Here is a 14779-nt window from a genome sequence, read left to right as displayed (position 1 = left end):
GTTCTATTTCAATGGGTTTAGCTGCTATCTTCCTCTGAAGGGCTCTTCACTAGTTCTATTTTAGCTGCTATCTTCCTTTGAAGGGCTCTTCACTAGTTGTATTTCAATGGGTTTAGCTGCTATCTTCCTCTGAAGGACTCTTCACTAGTTCTATTTCAATGGGTTAAGCTGCTATCTTCCTCTGAAGGGCTCTTCACTAGTTCTATTTCAATGGGTTTAGCTGCTATCTTCCTCTGAAGGGCTCTTCACTAGTTATATTTCAATGGGGTTAGCTGCTATCTTCCTCTGAAGGGCTCTTCACTAGTTCTATTTCAATGGGTTTAGCTGCTATCTTCCTCTGAAGGGCTCTTCACTAGTTCTATTTCAATGGGTTTAGCTGCTATCTTCCTCTGAAGGGCTCTTCACTAGTTCTATTTCAATGGGTTTAGCTGCTATCTTCCACTGAGGGCTCTTAACTAGTTCTATTTCAATGGGTTTAGCTGCTATCTTCCACTGAAGGGCTCTTAACTAGTTCTATTTCAATGGGTTTAGCTGCTATCTTCCTCTGAAGAGCTCTTTCAAGCCCCTCAAACATGATGTTGTATCTGCATGTGAGCATTAGATTTAAACCCACAATTAATTTCAAACTTTCATATTTCAACAGAAAGATTAGAACGTCTGAAAAGGTCTCGTATCGGACGAGAGACCACCGACGTAGACCTAAAAAGCCAAACATTTTCAGAAAGCAACTGCCCAGTGACCGAACTAGCCGTTAATTAACGTCTTCTTGACAAACGAGCACCATTTATAAAAGCCCTATTTTAAATAGTAGTCCTTATATTTATGAGACAGCGCTGGGAAGGGTGATGACATAACCCCTCTAGTAATTTAATAGGATCTCTATGGCTGGGAAGGGCATGAAAGTGAATTCTATATCTGCCCATTGCCTCTTTCTAATTCATTTCTAATTTTATTATTAGGAAAAGTAATATGTATTTAAAAGCAGGATGAGACTTTATAGAGTGGTGAGGAGGAGGAGTCTACCCTGGTGAGGAGGAGGAGTCTACCGTGGTGAGGAGGAGGAGTCTACCGTGGTGAGGAGGAGGAGTCTACCGTAGTGAGGAGGAGGAGTCTACCCTGGGGAGGAGGAGGAGTCTACCATAGTGAGTAGGAGGAGTCTACCGTAGTGAGGAGGAGGAGTCTACCCTGTATGGAAGAGACTTCCCCATTCAGTTTCTGTATTCAGGTTTCACTCAAACATCGTTTTAATCTTAGTTTTACTATTGACAGTTACAGCTGATTTTGGGATTGTTTGGATTCGCTCTCCTTAAATATAAGTCATCTGATTTATTTGTTTAATAAGTCTCTGAATTGTTTAATCAAACTGTTCACCGCCAGCTCCTGATATCAGGGAATGAAAACTACAATCTGTCTCCTGAATTAGCCTAGTGGACCCGAGCTCGTTTACCCCGGTTTCCCCTGGCTAAACTAGGTGGCTAGCGGAACTGTGCTAGTTTTTGTCCTCATTGCCAAACGTCCTAAATAATGCACCCTCATCTTCAAAAGTAAAAAACTACAATCGTATAACTAAGAGATTTGACGGAAAAAAACAGTGTATTGTTTAATTGTTTTGTTGAATAGTCAGGAGAGATTCGAGGTATCTGTCATAAGACGACAGCGGCGGCGAAGGGCTTCATTGTTCAGTTCAGTTTTGAGATTCACCGGCGACTAGGCGTAGGGTCAGCTGGACGTTTCTGACTGGTGCTGCTTGTAACTGTGACAACAGGCAGCCACTTGGTTTGATGGGAAATGTAGTGATTTTTCCAACACAGCCAGATCTGTACACAGTCTTGTACCCTTAACCTTCTTTAAACTGACTATCGTATTTGTTGATTAGACCAGAGTTTACTAATATAATGACACATCCAGGAGTCACGAGTTATCTGACATGAGAAAACTTGAGAAAATAGCAACTCTACAGATCACAATGACTACAGATCACAATGACTACAGATCACAATGACTACATATCACAATGACTACATATCGTAATGCCTACAGATCGTAATGACTACAGATCATAATGACTACAGATCACAATGACTACAGATCACAATGACTACAGATCACAATGACTACAGATCACAATGACTACAGATCACAATGACTACATATCGTAATGCCTACAGATCGTAATGACTACATATCACAATGACTACAGATCACAATGACTACATATCGTAATGCCTACAGATCGTAATGACTACAGATCATAATGACTACAGATCACAATGACTACAGATCACAATGACGACAGATCTTAATGCTACAGATCTTAATGCTGCAGATCACAATGACTACAGATCACAATGACTACAGATCACAATGACTACAGATCACAATGACTACAGATCACAATGACTACAGATCACAATGACTACAGTTCACAATTGCTACAAATCGTAATTCTTTATTTATTTTATTTAACCTTTATTTAACCAGGAAGGGCTCATTGAGATTTAAAATATATTTTTCAAGAGCGTCCTGGCCAAGATAGGCAGCACCAAGTCATTATAAAAATTAACAGACAAACAACATGAAAAACTACAAGTCATCTAGTAAAAACCATAGAATTCACAAGAGTATAACGAAATCAAAAACAGCAAATTAAAAACATTGACTGGTCAGGGAATCAGCCTCAACATCATTCATCAGTGATTTAAAAACACCAATCGGGACAAGTTCTTCCAGTTTAAAAGTATTTTATAAGGTGTTCCAAGACGATGGCGCAGAGGACATAAAAGCCCTTTTACCAAATTCAGTTGGGACATTTGGAACAGTTAGCAGGATAAAGTCCAGCGAACGAAGAGACGACCCACCACATTTCTGAACCATAAAAATGCCCAAATAAAAAGGAGGTAAACCCAAAATGGTTTTGTAAATAAAAGTATACCAGTGCCTGAGCCTACGAGTGACTCCAACCCTGGTATACAAAGTGCCGTGGTGCGTAAGGGTTTTGCAGTTTAAAATAAATCTCAAAGTGCCATGGTAACGGGTGTCAATTGATCTCAAACACTGAGCGGAAGCATTCATATATAAAATATCACCATAGTCTAGTAAAGGTATAAATGTAGCTGATACTAGCCTCCTTCTGGCTTCAAAAGACAAACAGGCCTTATTCCTAAAATAAAATACCAATTTCAGCTTCAGTTTTTTTGTAAGTTGTTGAATATGCAATTTAAAAGAGACGCCGTCATCAATTAAAATTCCAAGATATTTACATGAGGTTACAACCTCAATCTCCTTGCCCTGACAGGTAGTAATAGGTGAAAGGTTCCGAGGTCTATTTCTTGCTTTAGAAAACACCATTAGTTTAGTTTTGTCAGTATTGAGGATAAGCTTCAATTGACACAAGGTATGTTGAACAGTATAAAAAGCAGTTTGCAAGTTCTGGAAAGCATTTGTCAGAGACGAGGCACAATAATAAATAACAGTATCATCAGCATAAAAATGCAGTTGCGCATTTTGGACATTTTTGTCTAAGTCATTTATATAAATAGTGAATAAGAGAGGACCAACTACAGAGACTTGGGGCACACCTTTAAAGACAGACAATTTAACAGACATAAGCCCATCAAATTGAGTCCACTGAGTTCTATCAGACAGATAGTTAGCAAACCATGCTCTGAAAGACCTACACTCGACAATCTCTGCCTTAGTATAGCATGATCAACTGTATCAAAAGCCTTAGAGAGATCAATAAAAAGTGAGACACAGTGCTGTTTTTTTTCAAGGGCTTCAGTGATATCATTTAAAACCTTCATGGCTGCTGTAATTGTGCTATGCTTCTTCCTGAAGCCCGATTGGTACATTGATAAAATAGAGTTAGTAACTCTTTGTCACGCCCTGGCCTTAGTATTTTGTGTTTTCTTGATTATTTTGGTCAGGCCAGGGTGTGACATGGGTTTATTTATGTGGTGTGTTTTGTCTAGGGTTTTTTTGTAGGTTTTGGGATTGTGTTTAGTGAAGTATTCTAGGTAAGTCTATGGTTGCCTGGAGTGGTTCTCAATCAGAGGCAGGTGTTTATCGTTGTCTCTGATTGGGAACCATATTTAGGCAGCCATATTCTTTAGGTCTCTCGTGGGTGGTTGTCTCCTGTGTCAGTGTTTGTACCACACGGGACTGTTTCGGGTTTACACGTTTTTGTAGTTTGTTCATGTATAGTTTTTCTTATAAAAAAAAAACACGAACTTCAACCACGCTGCGTTTTGGTCCGCCTCTCCTTCGACGGAAGAATCCCGTAACACTCTTTTAGCTGTTCAATCACAAGGGGTTTCAAGTATTTTCACTAGGGGTGACAGCTTTGAGATTGGCCTCAAATTATTTAAAATAATTTGATCTCCTTTTTTTAAAAAGTGGTAGGACAAATGCTGATTTGCAGATATTCGGAATTTCATTACATTCCAGGGTTAGATTGAACAGATATGTAAGGGGTTCAGCTATGAAATTAGCTACCAGATTTAAAAAGCAGGGATCCAAAAGATCAGGACCTGCAGGCTTTCTCTGATCTAAGGATTTCAGGGCTTTATGTACCGCGTACCACCTGCACTGAGAATGGCAAAAAGCTAAAAGTTTGACTGGTTCATCCACACAGGGTTGGACAGAGACAGAGGACACTGGTTCATCCACACAGGGTTGTACAGAGACAGAGGACACTGGTTCATCCACACAGGGTTGAACAGAGACAGAGGACACTGGTTCATCCACACAGGGTTGAACAGAGACAGAGGACACTGGTTCATCCACACAGGGTTGAACAGAGACAGAGGACACTGGTTCATCCACACAGGGTTGAACAGAGACAGAGGACACTGGTTCATCCACACAGGGTTGTACAGAGACAGAGGACACTGGTTCATCCACACAGGGTTGTACAGAGACAGAGGACACTGAATCAAACAGCCTACCAGATGATAACAACGTGCTCATTGAAACAATTCAGCATTTCAGTTTTGTCATATACAGCAACAGAGTCCTTCAAAACACATGACGATAATTCATTAACATTACTGTGACCAGACATAGACTTAATAGCCTTCCAGAACTTTCTAGGGTCATTCAGGGTCATCAGTGGTAACAGACATAAAATATTCAGACTTGGCCTTCCTGAGAAGAAAAGAACACTTGTTTCGTAACGGCCTAAAAATCAGCCAATCAGCATCAGAACATGATTTCCTTGTTTTAGCCCAGGCTAGATTACGGTCGTGAAATAATACAAGACAGCTCAGAAGAAAACCATGGATTATCCCGCCCTTTAACCCTGAACCTGCGGAATGAGGCGTGTTTGTTTACTATTTGGGAAAAAACCATCATGAAAGAATTTCCGGGCAGTTTCCACATCAGGGATAAACTCAATCTGCTCCAGTCAAAATTAAACAAATCATGATAGAAAGCCTGCTCATTAAAACACTTCAAATTTCTCTTACGAATAAAACATGGGTTTGTCTTAGTAATGACTACAGATAGTAATGACTACAGATCACAATGACTACAGATCACAATGACTACAGATCACAATGACTACAGATCGTAATGACTACAGATCGTAATGACTACAGATCATAATGACTACATATCGTAATGACTACAGATCGTAATGACTACAGATTACAATGACTACAGATAACAATGACTACAGATCGTAATGACTACAGATCACAATGACTACAGATCATGACTACAGATAGTAATGACTACAGATCTTAATGACTACCGATCACAATAACTACAGATCGTAACAACTACAGATCACAATGACTACAGATCACAATGACTACAGATCACAATGACTACAGATCGTAATGACTACAGATCATCATGACTACAGATCACAATGACTACAGATCACAATGACTACAGATTACAATGACTACAGATTGGAATGACTACAGATCACAATGACTAAATTACTTCCGGACACAAAGGGTCCTCAGAGCTCCTCCTCCTCACCACTCTATAGCCTTTATTGCACTGTGGACCAGGCAGGGGAGAGGAACGGTCATAACAGATCTATGTTATGACATATCTACGTCTCAACAGCTCTATGTCCTATTAACAGATCTATGTCAGAACAGATTTATGTCATTTTAACAGATTTATGTCCTAACAGATTTATGTCCTAACAGATTTATTTCATATTAACAGATCTATGTCAGAACAGATTTATGTCACATTAATATATCTATGTCATATTACCAGATATATGTCCTATTAACAGCTCTATGTCATATTACCAGATCTATGTCATATTACCAGATCTATGTCCTATTAATAGATCTATGTCATATTACCAGATCTATGTCCTATTAACAGATCTATGTCATATTACCAGATCTATGTCATATTAACATATCTATGTCATATTACCAGATCTATGTCATATTACCAGATCTATGTCCTATTAACAGCTCTATGTCATATTACCAGATCTATGTCATATTACCAGATCTATGTCATATTACCAGATCCATGTCCTATTAACAGATCTATGTCCTATTAACAGATCTATGTCATATTACCAGATCTATGTCATATTAACAGATCTATGTCCTATTAACAGATTTATGTCATATTACCAGATCTATATCATATTACCAGATCTATGTCATATTAACAGATATATGTCATATTACCAGATCTATGTCATATTACCAGATCTATGTCCTATTAACAGATCTATGTACTTTTAACAGATCTATGTCATATTACCAGATATATGTCCTATTACCAGATCTATGTCCTATTAACAGATCTATGTCATATTACCAGATCTATGTCATTTTAACATATTTATGTCCTAACAGATTTATTTCATATTAACAGATCTATGTCCTAAAAGTAACAAATCTATGTCCTAATAGAGATATGTCATATTACCGGATCGATGGCTTAATAGATTTGTGTCCTGATAGATCTATGTCATAACAGTAACAGATCTATGTCCTAATAGATCTATGTCCTAACAGTAACAGATCTATGTCCTAATAGATTTATGTCCTAACAGATTGTTCTGTGATTAAGCCAAAGAACAATCTGAACAATGAATAACATTGGCTGAGACTTGAAGATGAGCATTAGCTCAATGTGATGTGGAGAATATCAGACTTCAGGTTTATGACTGATTATAATTCAGAATGTAACCATATTTAAATAAGTTAAGCTGTGTTGATATCTGCTGAAAAAAAATGACAATAAATGACAAATTAATGTTGTAGGTAAGACAAATGAGTTGGCTAAAGTACAAACTGTCTGGCCTCCAGGCTAGTGGAAAGATGCAGAGTGAAAACAGAGACCTATGTCCCATCTCCAAACAGTCCTAGAGACAGAGAGAGCAGAGACTGTAAGGGGTTTGAGGCAGAGTGATAACAGAGACCTATGTCCCATCTCCAAACAGTCCTAGAGACAGAGAGAGCAGAGACTGTAAGGGGTTTGAGGCAGAGTGATAACAGAGACAGACCTATGTCCCATCTCCAAACAGTCCTAGAGACAGAGAGAGCAGAGACTGTATGGGGTTTGAGGCAGAGTGATAACAGAGACCTATGTCCCATCTCCAAACAGTCCTAGAGACAAAGAGAGCAGAGACTGTAAGGGGTTTGAGGCAGAAAGAACAACGACTGATGGAAAGTGGTTTGAAGCAGAGTGAACAGAGAGACTAGAGAAACTCACCTTGGTTACACAGAGAGCCACAGAATCCTGACAGACACTCACAGTGTCCTGTGATGTGGTGACAGGGACCATCGCTATGGATACACTGAGGACAGGACTGACTACAGCGCTGACCATAGAACCCTGGAGAACAGACTGAAAACACAGGGGACAGGGTGAGGGGGTTAATGTGTGTGTAGGTATGTGTGTGTGTGTGTGTGTGTGTGTATACTTACAAACACATATATTTCTGAGACAACCACAGATACAAAGCTAAGACACTAACAGACACTACCGGCCACCCCCAGACACTACCAGACATTACCGGCCACCCCCAGACACTACCAGACACCACCAGACACTACCAGACATTACCAGACACTACCAGACATTACCAGACAACCCCAGACACTACCAGACATTACTAGACACTACTAGACACTACCAGACACCACCAGACACTACCAGACACTACCAGACACCCCCAGACACCCCCAGACACTACCAGACACTACCAGACACTACCAGACATTACCAGACACTACCAGACACCACCAGACACTAGCAGACATTACCAGACACCACCAGACACTACTAGACATTACCAGACACCACCAGACACTACTAGACACCACCAGACACTACCAGACAATACCAGACACTACACACCAAAAATAACATTAAACACTCAAACTCTCATGGCATTTCCTATTTCCAATTTCTCCCCTCCCCTCCCTCTCCTCTCCTCTCCTCTCCTCTCCTCTCCTCTCCTCTCCTCTCCTCTCCTCTCCCCTCCCCTCCCCTCCCCTCCCTTTCCTCTCCCCTCCCCTCCCCTCCTCTCCTCTCCTCTCCTCTCCTCTCCTCTCCTCTCCCCCCTTCCTTTCCTCTCCCCTCCCCTCCCCTCCTCTCCTCTCCTCTCCTCTCCCCTTCCTCTCCTCTCCCCTCTCCTCTCCTCTCCTCTCCTCTCCTCTCCTTTCCTCTCCCTTTCCCCTCCCCCTTCCTCTCCTCTCCTCTCCTCTCCTCTCCTCTCCTCTCCTCTCCTCTCCCCTCCCCTCCCCTCCCCTCTCCTCTCCTCTCCTCTCCTCTCCTCTCCTCTCCTCTCCTCTCCCCTCCCCTCCCCTCCCCTCCGCTCTCCTCATTCCCCTCCCCTCCCCTCCCCTCTCCTCTCCTCTCCTCTCCTCTCCTCTCCCCTCCTCTCCTCTCCTCTCCTCTCCTCTCCTCTCCTCTCCTCTCCTCTCCTCTCCTCTCCCCTCCCCTCCCCTCCCCTCCCCTCCCCTCCCCTCCCCTCCCCTCCCCTCCCTCTCCCCTCCACTCCCTTCTTCTCCTCTCCTCTCCTCTCCCCTCCCCTCCTCTCCTCTCCTCTCCCCTCCCCTTCCTCTCCTCTCCCTCTCCCTCTCCTCTCCTCTCCTCTCCTCTCCTCTCCTCTCCTCTCCTCTCCTCTCCCTTTCCTCTCCTCTCCTCTCTTTTCCTTTCATCTTTCAGGTTCACATGAGGTAAAGTCTGAAGCCAAGGAAGAAAAAGACTTTGACAGCCCACTCTATTGTAGTCCTCTGTAGTGAAGGACCAGAACAGTTAGAGAGCGTAGCTTTGTCCTCCTTCACTGAGGCTGCAGCATCCCAAATGGTATATAGTGCACTATAAAGGGAATAGGGCCGCAGTCTGAGTTAACAGGTCAGAATGATGTTTCCTTCCTGCTCTGTCTCAGTGTAATGAGAGGAAGGGTTTACAGGTCAGAATGATGTTTCCTTCCTGCTCTGTCTCAGTGTAATGAGAGGAGGAGTTAACAGGTCAGAATGATGTTTCCTTCCTGCTCTGTCTCAGTGTAATGAGAGGAGGAGTTAACAGGTCAGAATGATGTTTTCTTCCTGCTCTGTCTCAGTGTAATGAGAGGAGGAGTTAACAGGTCAGAATGATGTTTCCTTCCTGCTCTGTCAGTGTAATGAGAGGAGGAGTTAACAGGTCAGAATGATGTTTCCTTCCTGCTCTGTCTAATGAGAGGAGGAGTTAACAGGTCAGAATGATGTTTCCTTCCTGCTCTGTCTCAGTGTAATGAGAGGAGGAGTTAACAGGTCAGAATGATGTTTCCTTCCTGCTCTGTCTAATGAGAGGAGGAGTTAACAGGTCAGAATGATGTTTCCTTCCTGCTCTGTCAGTGTAATGAGAGGAGGAGTTAACAGGTCAGAATGATGTTTTCTTCCTGCTCTGTCTAATGAGAGGAGGAGTTAACAGGTCAGAATGATGTTTCCTTCCTGCTCTGTCTAATGAGAGGAGGAGTTAACAGGTCAGAATGATGTTTCCTTCCTGCTCTGTCTCAGTGTAACATAAAGAAGTAGACATGCTCGCTGTACACGCACATAGAGAGGCATGCACGTACTCACACACAGACATTACATTATACCTAGACATACACACAGACATTACATCAGACCTAGACATACACACAGACATTACATCATACCTAAACATACACACAGAGAGGCATGCACGTACTCACACACAGACATTACATCATACCTAGACATACACACAGACATTACATTATACCTAGACATACACACAGACATTACATTTTACCTAAACATACACACAGAGAGGCATGCACGTAGACTCACACACAGACATTACATTATACCTAAACATACACACAGACATTACATTTTACCTAGACATACACACAGACATTACATTATACCTAGACATACACACAGACATTACATTATACCTAAACATACACACAGAGAGGCATGCACGTACTCACACACAGACATTACATCATACCTAGACATACACACAGACATTACATCATACCTAGACATACACACAGACATTACATCATACCTAAACATACACACAGAGAGGCATGCACGTACTCACACACAGACATTACATCATACCTAGACATACACACAGACATTACATCATACCTAGACATACACACAGACATTACATTTTACCTAAACATACACACAGAGAGGCATGCACGTAGACTCACACACAGACATTACATTATACCTAGACATACACACAGACATTACATTATACCTAGACATACACACAGACATTACATTATACCTAGACATATACACACAGACATTACATTATACCTAGACATATACACAGACATTACATTATACCTAGACATACACACAGACATTACATTTTACCTAGACATATACACACAGAGATGAAGGCAAGTCTACGTAGGAACACATACGCAAATACACAGAGAGGCCATTTTACTTGACTAGCTGCTCTGATAATCTGTGTGTGTGTGTGTGTGTGTGTGTGTGTGTGTGTGTGTGTGTGTGTGTGTGTGTGTGTGTGTGTGTGTGTGTGTGTGTGTGTGCAGGCATATGTGTGTGTGTGTGTGTGTGTTGTTGTTCTCTTACTGCGTCTGCAGGAGGTGCCTCTGTATCCGGGGGCACACACACACGTTCCGTCCTCCGGTGAGCAGGAGCCTCCGTTCTCACAGGTACAGGAGTAGGAGCAGTCTGGGCCCCATCGGCCCTCCACACACACACTGTCACAGTTCACACCTGGAGGAAACATGGGGAACACCGCTCAGTAACTCATCTTACTGGGCAGAGTCTGGGGCCCTCCCTCATCTCATCAGAGTCTGGGGCCCTCCCTCTTCTCATCAGAGTCTGGGGCCCTCCCTCAGAGTCTGGGGCCCTCCCTCATCTCATCAGAGTCTGGGGCCCTCCCTCTTCTCATCCGAGTCTGGGGCCCTCCCTCAGAGTCTGGGGCCCTCCCTCAGAGTCTGGGGCCCTCCCTCAACTCATCAGAGTCTGGGGCCCTCCCTCAGAGTCTGGGGCCCTCCACTGTCCCTCCACGGCTGTGAGAAAAGATTACCCAGCGACTTACTCTACACATTATAGTGTTGTTTATAAAGGATTTGTGAATGGAAGAGACGGAGACAGATAGACAGAGACACAGAGACAGAGAGACAGAGCGACAGAGACAGACAGAGACAGAGAGACAGAGACACAGACAGAGAGAGAGACAGACAGACAGAGACACAGGCAGAGAGACAGAGACAGACAGAGACAGACAGCGACAGAGAGGCAGACACAGGCAGAGAGACTGAGACAGACAGACAGAGAGAGAGAGACAGAGACAGAGAGACAGAGAGACAGAGACAGAGAGACAGAGTGATAGTTAGCTTTCTCTCCTTCCTCTCTGAGTGCCCCTTTCTAACCCCTATTGTCCAGGGAAAGATAGAACTAAATAAAACAGGAAAGTTACAGTCCAAGAGATGGGAGAAAGGTAGAGTCCCAGGGAGAGATGGAGAAAGGTAGAGTCCCAGGGAGAGATGGAGAAAGGTAGAGTCCCAGGGAGAGATGGAGAGATGGAGAAAGGTAGAGTCCCAGGGAGAGATGGGGAAAGGTAGAGTCGCAGGGAGAGATGGGGAAAGGTAGAGTCCCAGGGAGAGATGGAGAAAGGTAGAGTCATCAGGGAGAGATGGAGAGATGGAGAAAGGTAGAGTCCCAGGGAGAGATGGAGAGATGGACAAAGGTAGAGTCCCAGGGAGAGATGGAGAGATGGGAGAAAGGTAGAGTCCCAGGGAGAGATGGAGAGATGGGAGAAAGGTAGAGTCCCAGGGAGATATGGAGAAAGGTAGAGTCCCAGGGAGAGATGGAGAGATGGAGAAAGGTAGAGTCCCAGGGAGAGATGGAGAAAGGTAGAGTCCCAGGGAGAGATGGAGAGATTGAGAAAGGTAGAGTCCCAGGGAGAGATGGAGAAAGGTAGAGTCCCAGGGAGAGATGGAGAAAGGTAGAGTCCCAGGGAGAGATGGAGAAAGGTAGAATCCCAGGGAGAGATGGGGAAAGGTAGAGTCCCAGGGAGAGATGGAGAAAGGTAGAGTCCCAGGGAGAGATGGATAAAGGTAGAGTCCCAGGGAGAGATGGAGAAAGGTAGAGTCCCAGGGAGAGATGGGGAAAGGTAGAGTCCCAGGGAGAGATGGAGAGATGGAGAAAGGTAGAGTCCCAGGGAGAGATGGAGAAAGGTAGAGTCCCAGGGAGAGATGGAGAAAGGTAGAGTCCCAGGGAGAGATGGATAAAGGTAGAGTCCCAGGGAGAGATGGAGAAAGGTAGAGTCCCAGGGAGAAATGGAAAAAGGTAGAGTCCCAGGGAGAGATGGAGAAAGGTAGAGTCCCAGGGAGAGATGGAGAAAGGTAGAGTACCAGGGAGAGATGGATAAAGGTAGAGTCCCAGGAAGAGATGGGAGAAAGGTAGAGTCCCAGGGAGAGATGGAGAAAGGTAGAGTCCCAGGGAGAAATGGAAAAAGGTAGAGTCCCAGGGAGAAATGGAGAAAGGTAGAGTCCCAGGGAGAGATGGAGAAAGGTAGAGTCCCAGGGAGAGATGGATAAAGGTAGAGTCCCAGGGAGAGATGGGAGAAAGGTAGAGTCCCAGGGAGAGATGGAGAAAGGTAGAGTCCCAGGGAGAAATGGAAAAAGGTAGAGTCCCAGGGAGAGATGGAGAAAGGTAGAGTCCCAGGGAGAGATGGAGAAAGGTAGAGTCCCAGGGAGAGATGGAGAAAGGTAGAGTCCCAGGGAGAGATGGAGAAAGGTAGAGTCCCAGGGAGAGATGGAAAAAGGTAGAGTCCCAGGGAGAGATGGAGAGATGGAGAAAGGTAGAGTCCCAGGGAGAGATGGTGAAAGGTAGAGTCACAGGGAGAGATGGAGAAAGGTAGAGTCCCAGGGAGAGATGGAGAGATGGAGAAAGGTAGAGTCCCAGGGAGAGATGGTGAAAGGTAGAGTCCCAGGGAGAGATGGAGAAAGGTAGAGTCCCAGGGAGAGATGGAGAAAGGTAGAGTCCCAGGGAGAGATGGGAGAAAGGTAGAGTCCCAGGGAGAGATGGAGAAAGGTAGAGTCCCAGGGAGAGATGGAGAAAGGTAGAGTCCCAGGGAGAGATGGAGAGATGGAGAAAGGTAGAGTCCCAGGGAGAGATGGAGAAAGGTAGAGTCCCAGGGAGAGATGGAGAAAGGTAGAGTCCCAGGGAGAGATGGAGAGATGGAGAAAGGTAGAGTCCCAGGGAGAGATGGAGAAAGGTAGAGTCCCAGGGAGAGATGGAGAAAGGTAGAGTCCCAGGGAGAGATGGAGAAAGGTAGAGTCCCAGGGAGAGGTGGAGAAAGGTAGAGTCCCAGGGAGAGATGGAGAGATGGACATAGGTAGAGTCCCAGGGAGAGATGGAGAGATGGGAGAAAGGTAGAGTCCCAGGGAGAGATGGAGAAAGGTAGAGTCCCAGGGAGAGATGGAGAAAGGTAGAGTCCCAGGGAGAGATGGAGAAAGGTAGTCCCAGGGAGAGATGGAGAGATGGAGAAAGGTAGAGTCCCAGGGAGAGATGGAGAAAGGTAGAGTCCCAGTGAGAGGTGGAGAAAGGTAGAGTCCCAGGGAGAGATGGAGAGATGGGAGAAAGGTAGAGTCCCAGGGAGAGATGGAGAAAGGTAGAGTCCCAGGGAGAGATGGAGAATGGTAGAGTCCCAGGGAAAGATGGAGAGATGGAGGAAGGTAGAGTCCCAGGGAGAGATGGAGAAAGGTAGAGTCCCAGGGAGAGATGGAGAAAGGTAGAGTCCCAGGGAGAGATGGCACTGGTAGCATTAGCAGTGCTTCTCAAATTGTGTCTGTGTGTGTGTGTGTGTGTGTGTGTGTGTGTGTGTGTGTGTGTGTGTGTGTGTGTGTGTGTGTGTGTGTGTGTGTGTGTGTGTGTGTGTGTGTGTGTGTGTAGTCTGTCTCAGCAGGACTGGGTTGAGGAACTGAGGACTCACTGGGGATTCAACTACAGAATCCCTGGGTCTAACACACTCACACCCAAACACACACACACACACACACACCCAAACACACACTCCTGAGACTCCCAGAACTCCACACTCTTGCAAGCTGTCCTCTCTGTTCCAGACTCATTAGAAGTTGCTCTGACAGAACAGAGAGAGAATATGTGAGTGGGCTTCAGCCATTATAACATCATTAATAAAGCAGATCTGTCTATAACCTGCTGGGTCTATGAAGACCAGAGGAATCTAGACTGGAACTCCTACGTACCGCAGAGATGAGGTGGAGAGATGGAGGGATGGGTGGAGGGATGGAGGGATGGGT

At 44.5% G+C, this 14779-nt stretch overlaps 1 protein-coding gene across 1 annotated transcript in view; it reads right to left on the bottom strand.

The window, feature by feature from the left end:
* Positions 1–14779, bottom strand: part of LOC139412477 (multiple epidermal growth factor-like domains protein 11) — a 204517-nt gene that overhangs the window by 38638 nt on the left and 151100 nt on the right. Inside the window, exons 10-11 of the mRNA XM_071159266.1 lie at positions 11073–11219; positions 7705–7839 (exon numbers count right to left, since the gene is read on the bottom strand). Coding sequence (XP_071015367.1) covers positions 7705–7839; positions 11073–11219 — 282 coding nt within the window. The remainder of the gene's footprint in view (positions 1–7704; positions 7840–11072; positions 11220–14779) is intronic.

The sequence above is a fragment of the Oncorhynchus clarkii genome, chromosome 6 (assembly GCF_045791955.1).
Source record: "Oncorhynchus clarkii lewisi isolate Uvic-CL-2024 chromosome 6, UVic_Ocla_1.0, whole genome shotgun sequence".
Taxonomy (NCBI): domain Eukaryota; kingdom Metazoa; phylum Chordata; class Actinopteri; order Salmoniformes; family Salmonidae; genus Oncorhynchus; species Oncorhynchus clarkii.
Note: the sequence above shows the minus strand (reverse complement) of the source record. Positions and strands in the feature narration are given on the sequence as shown.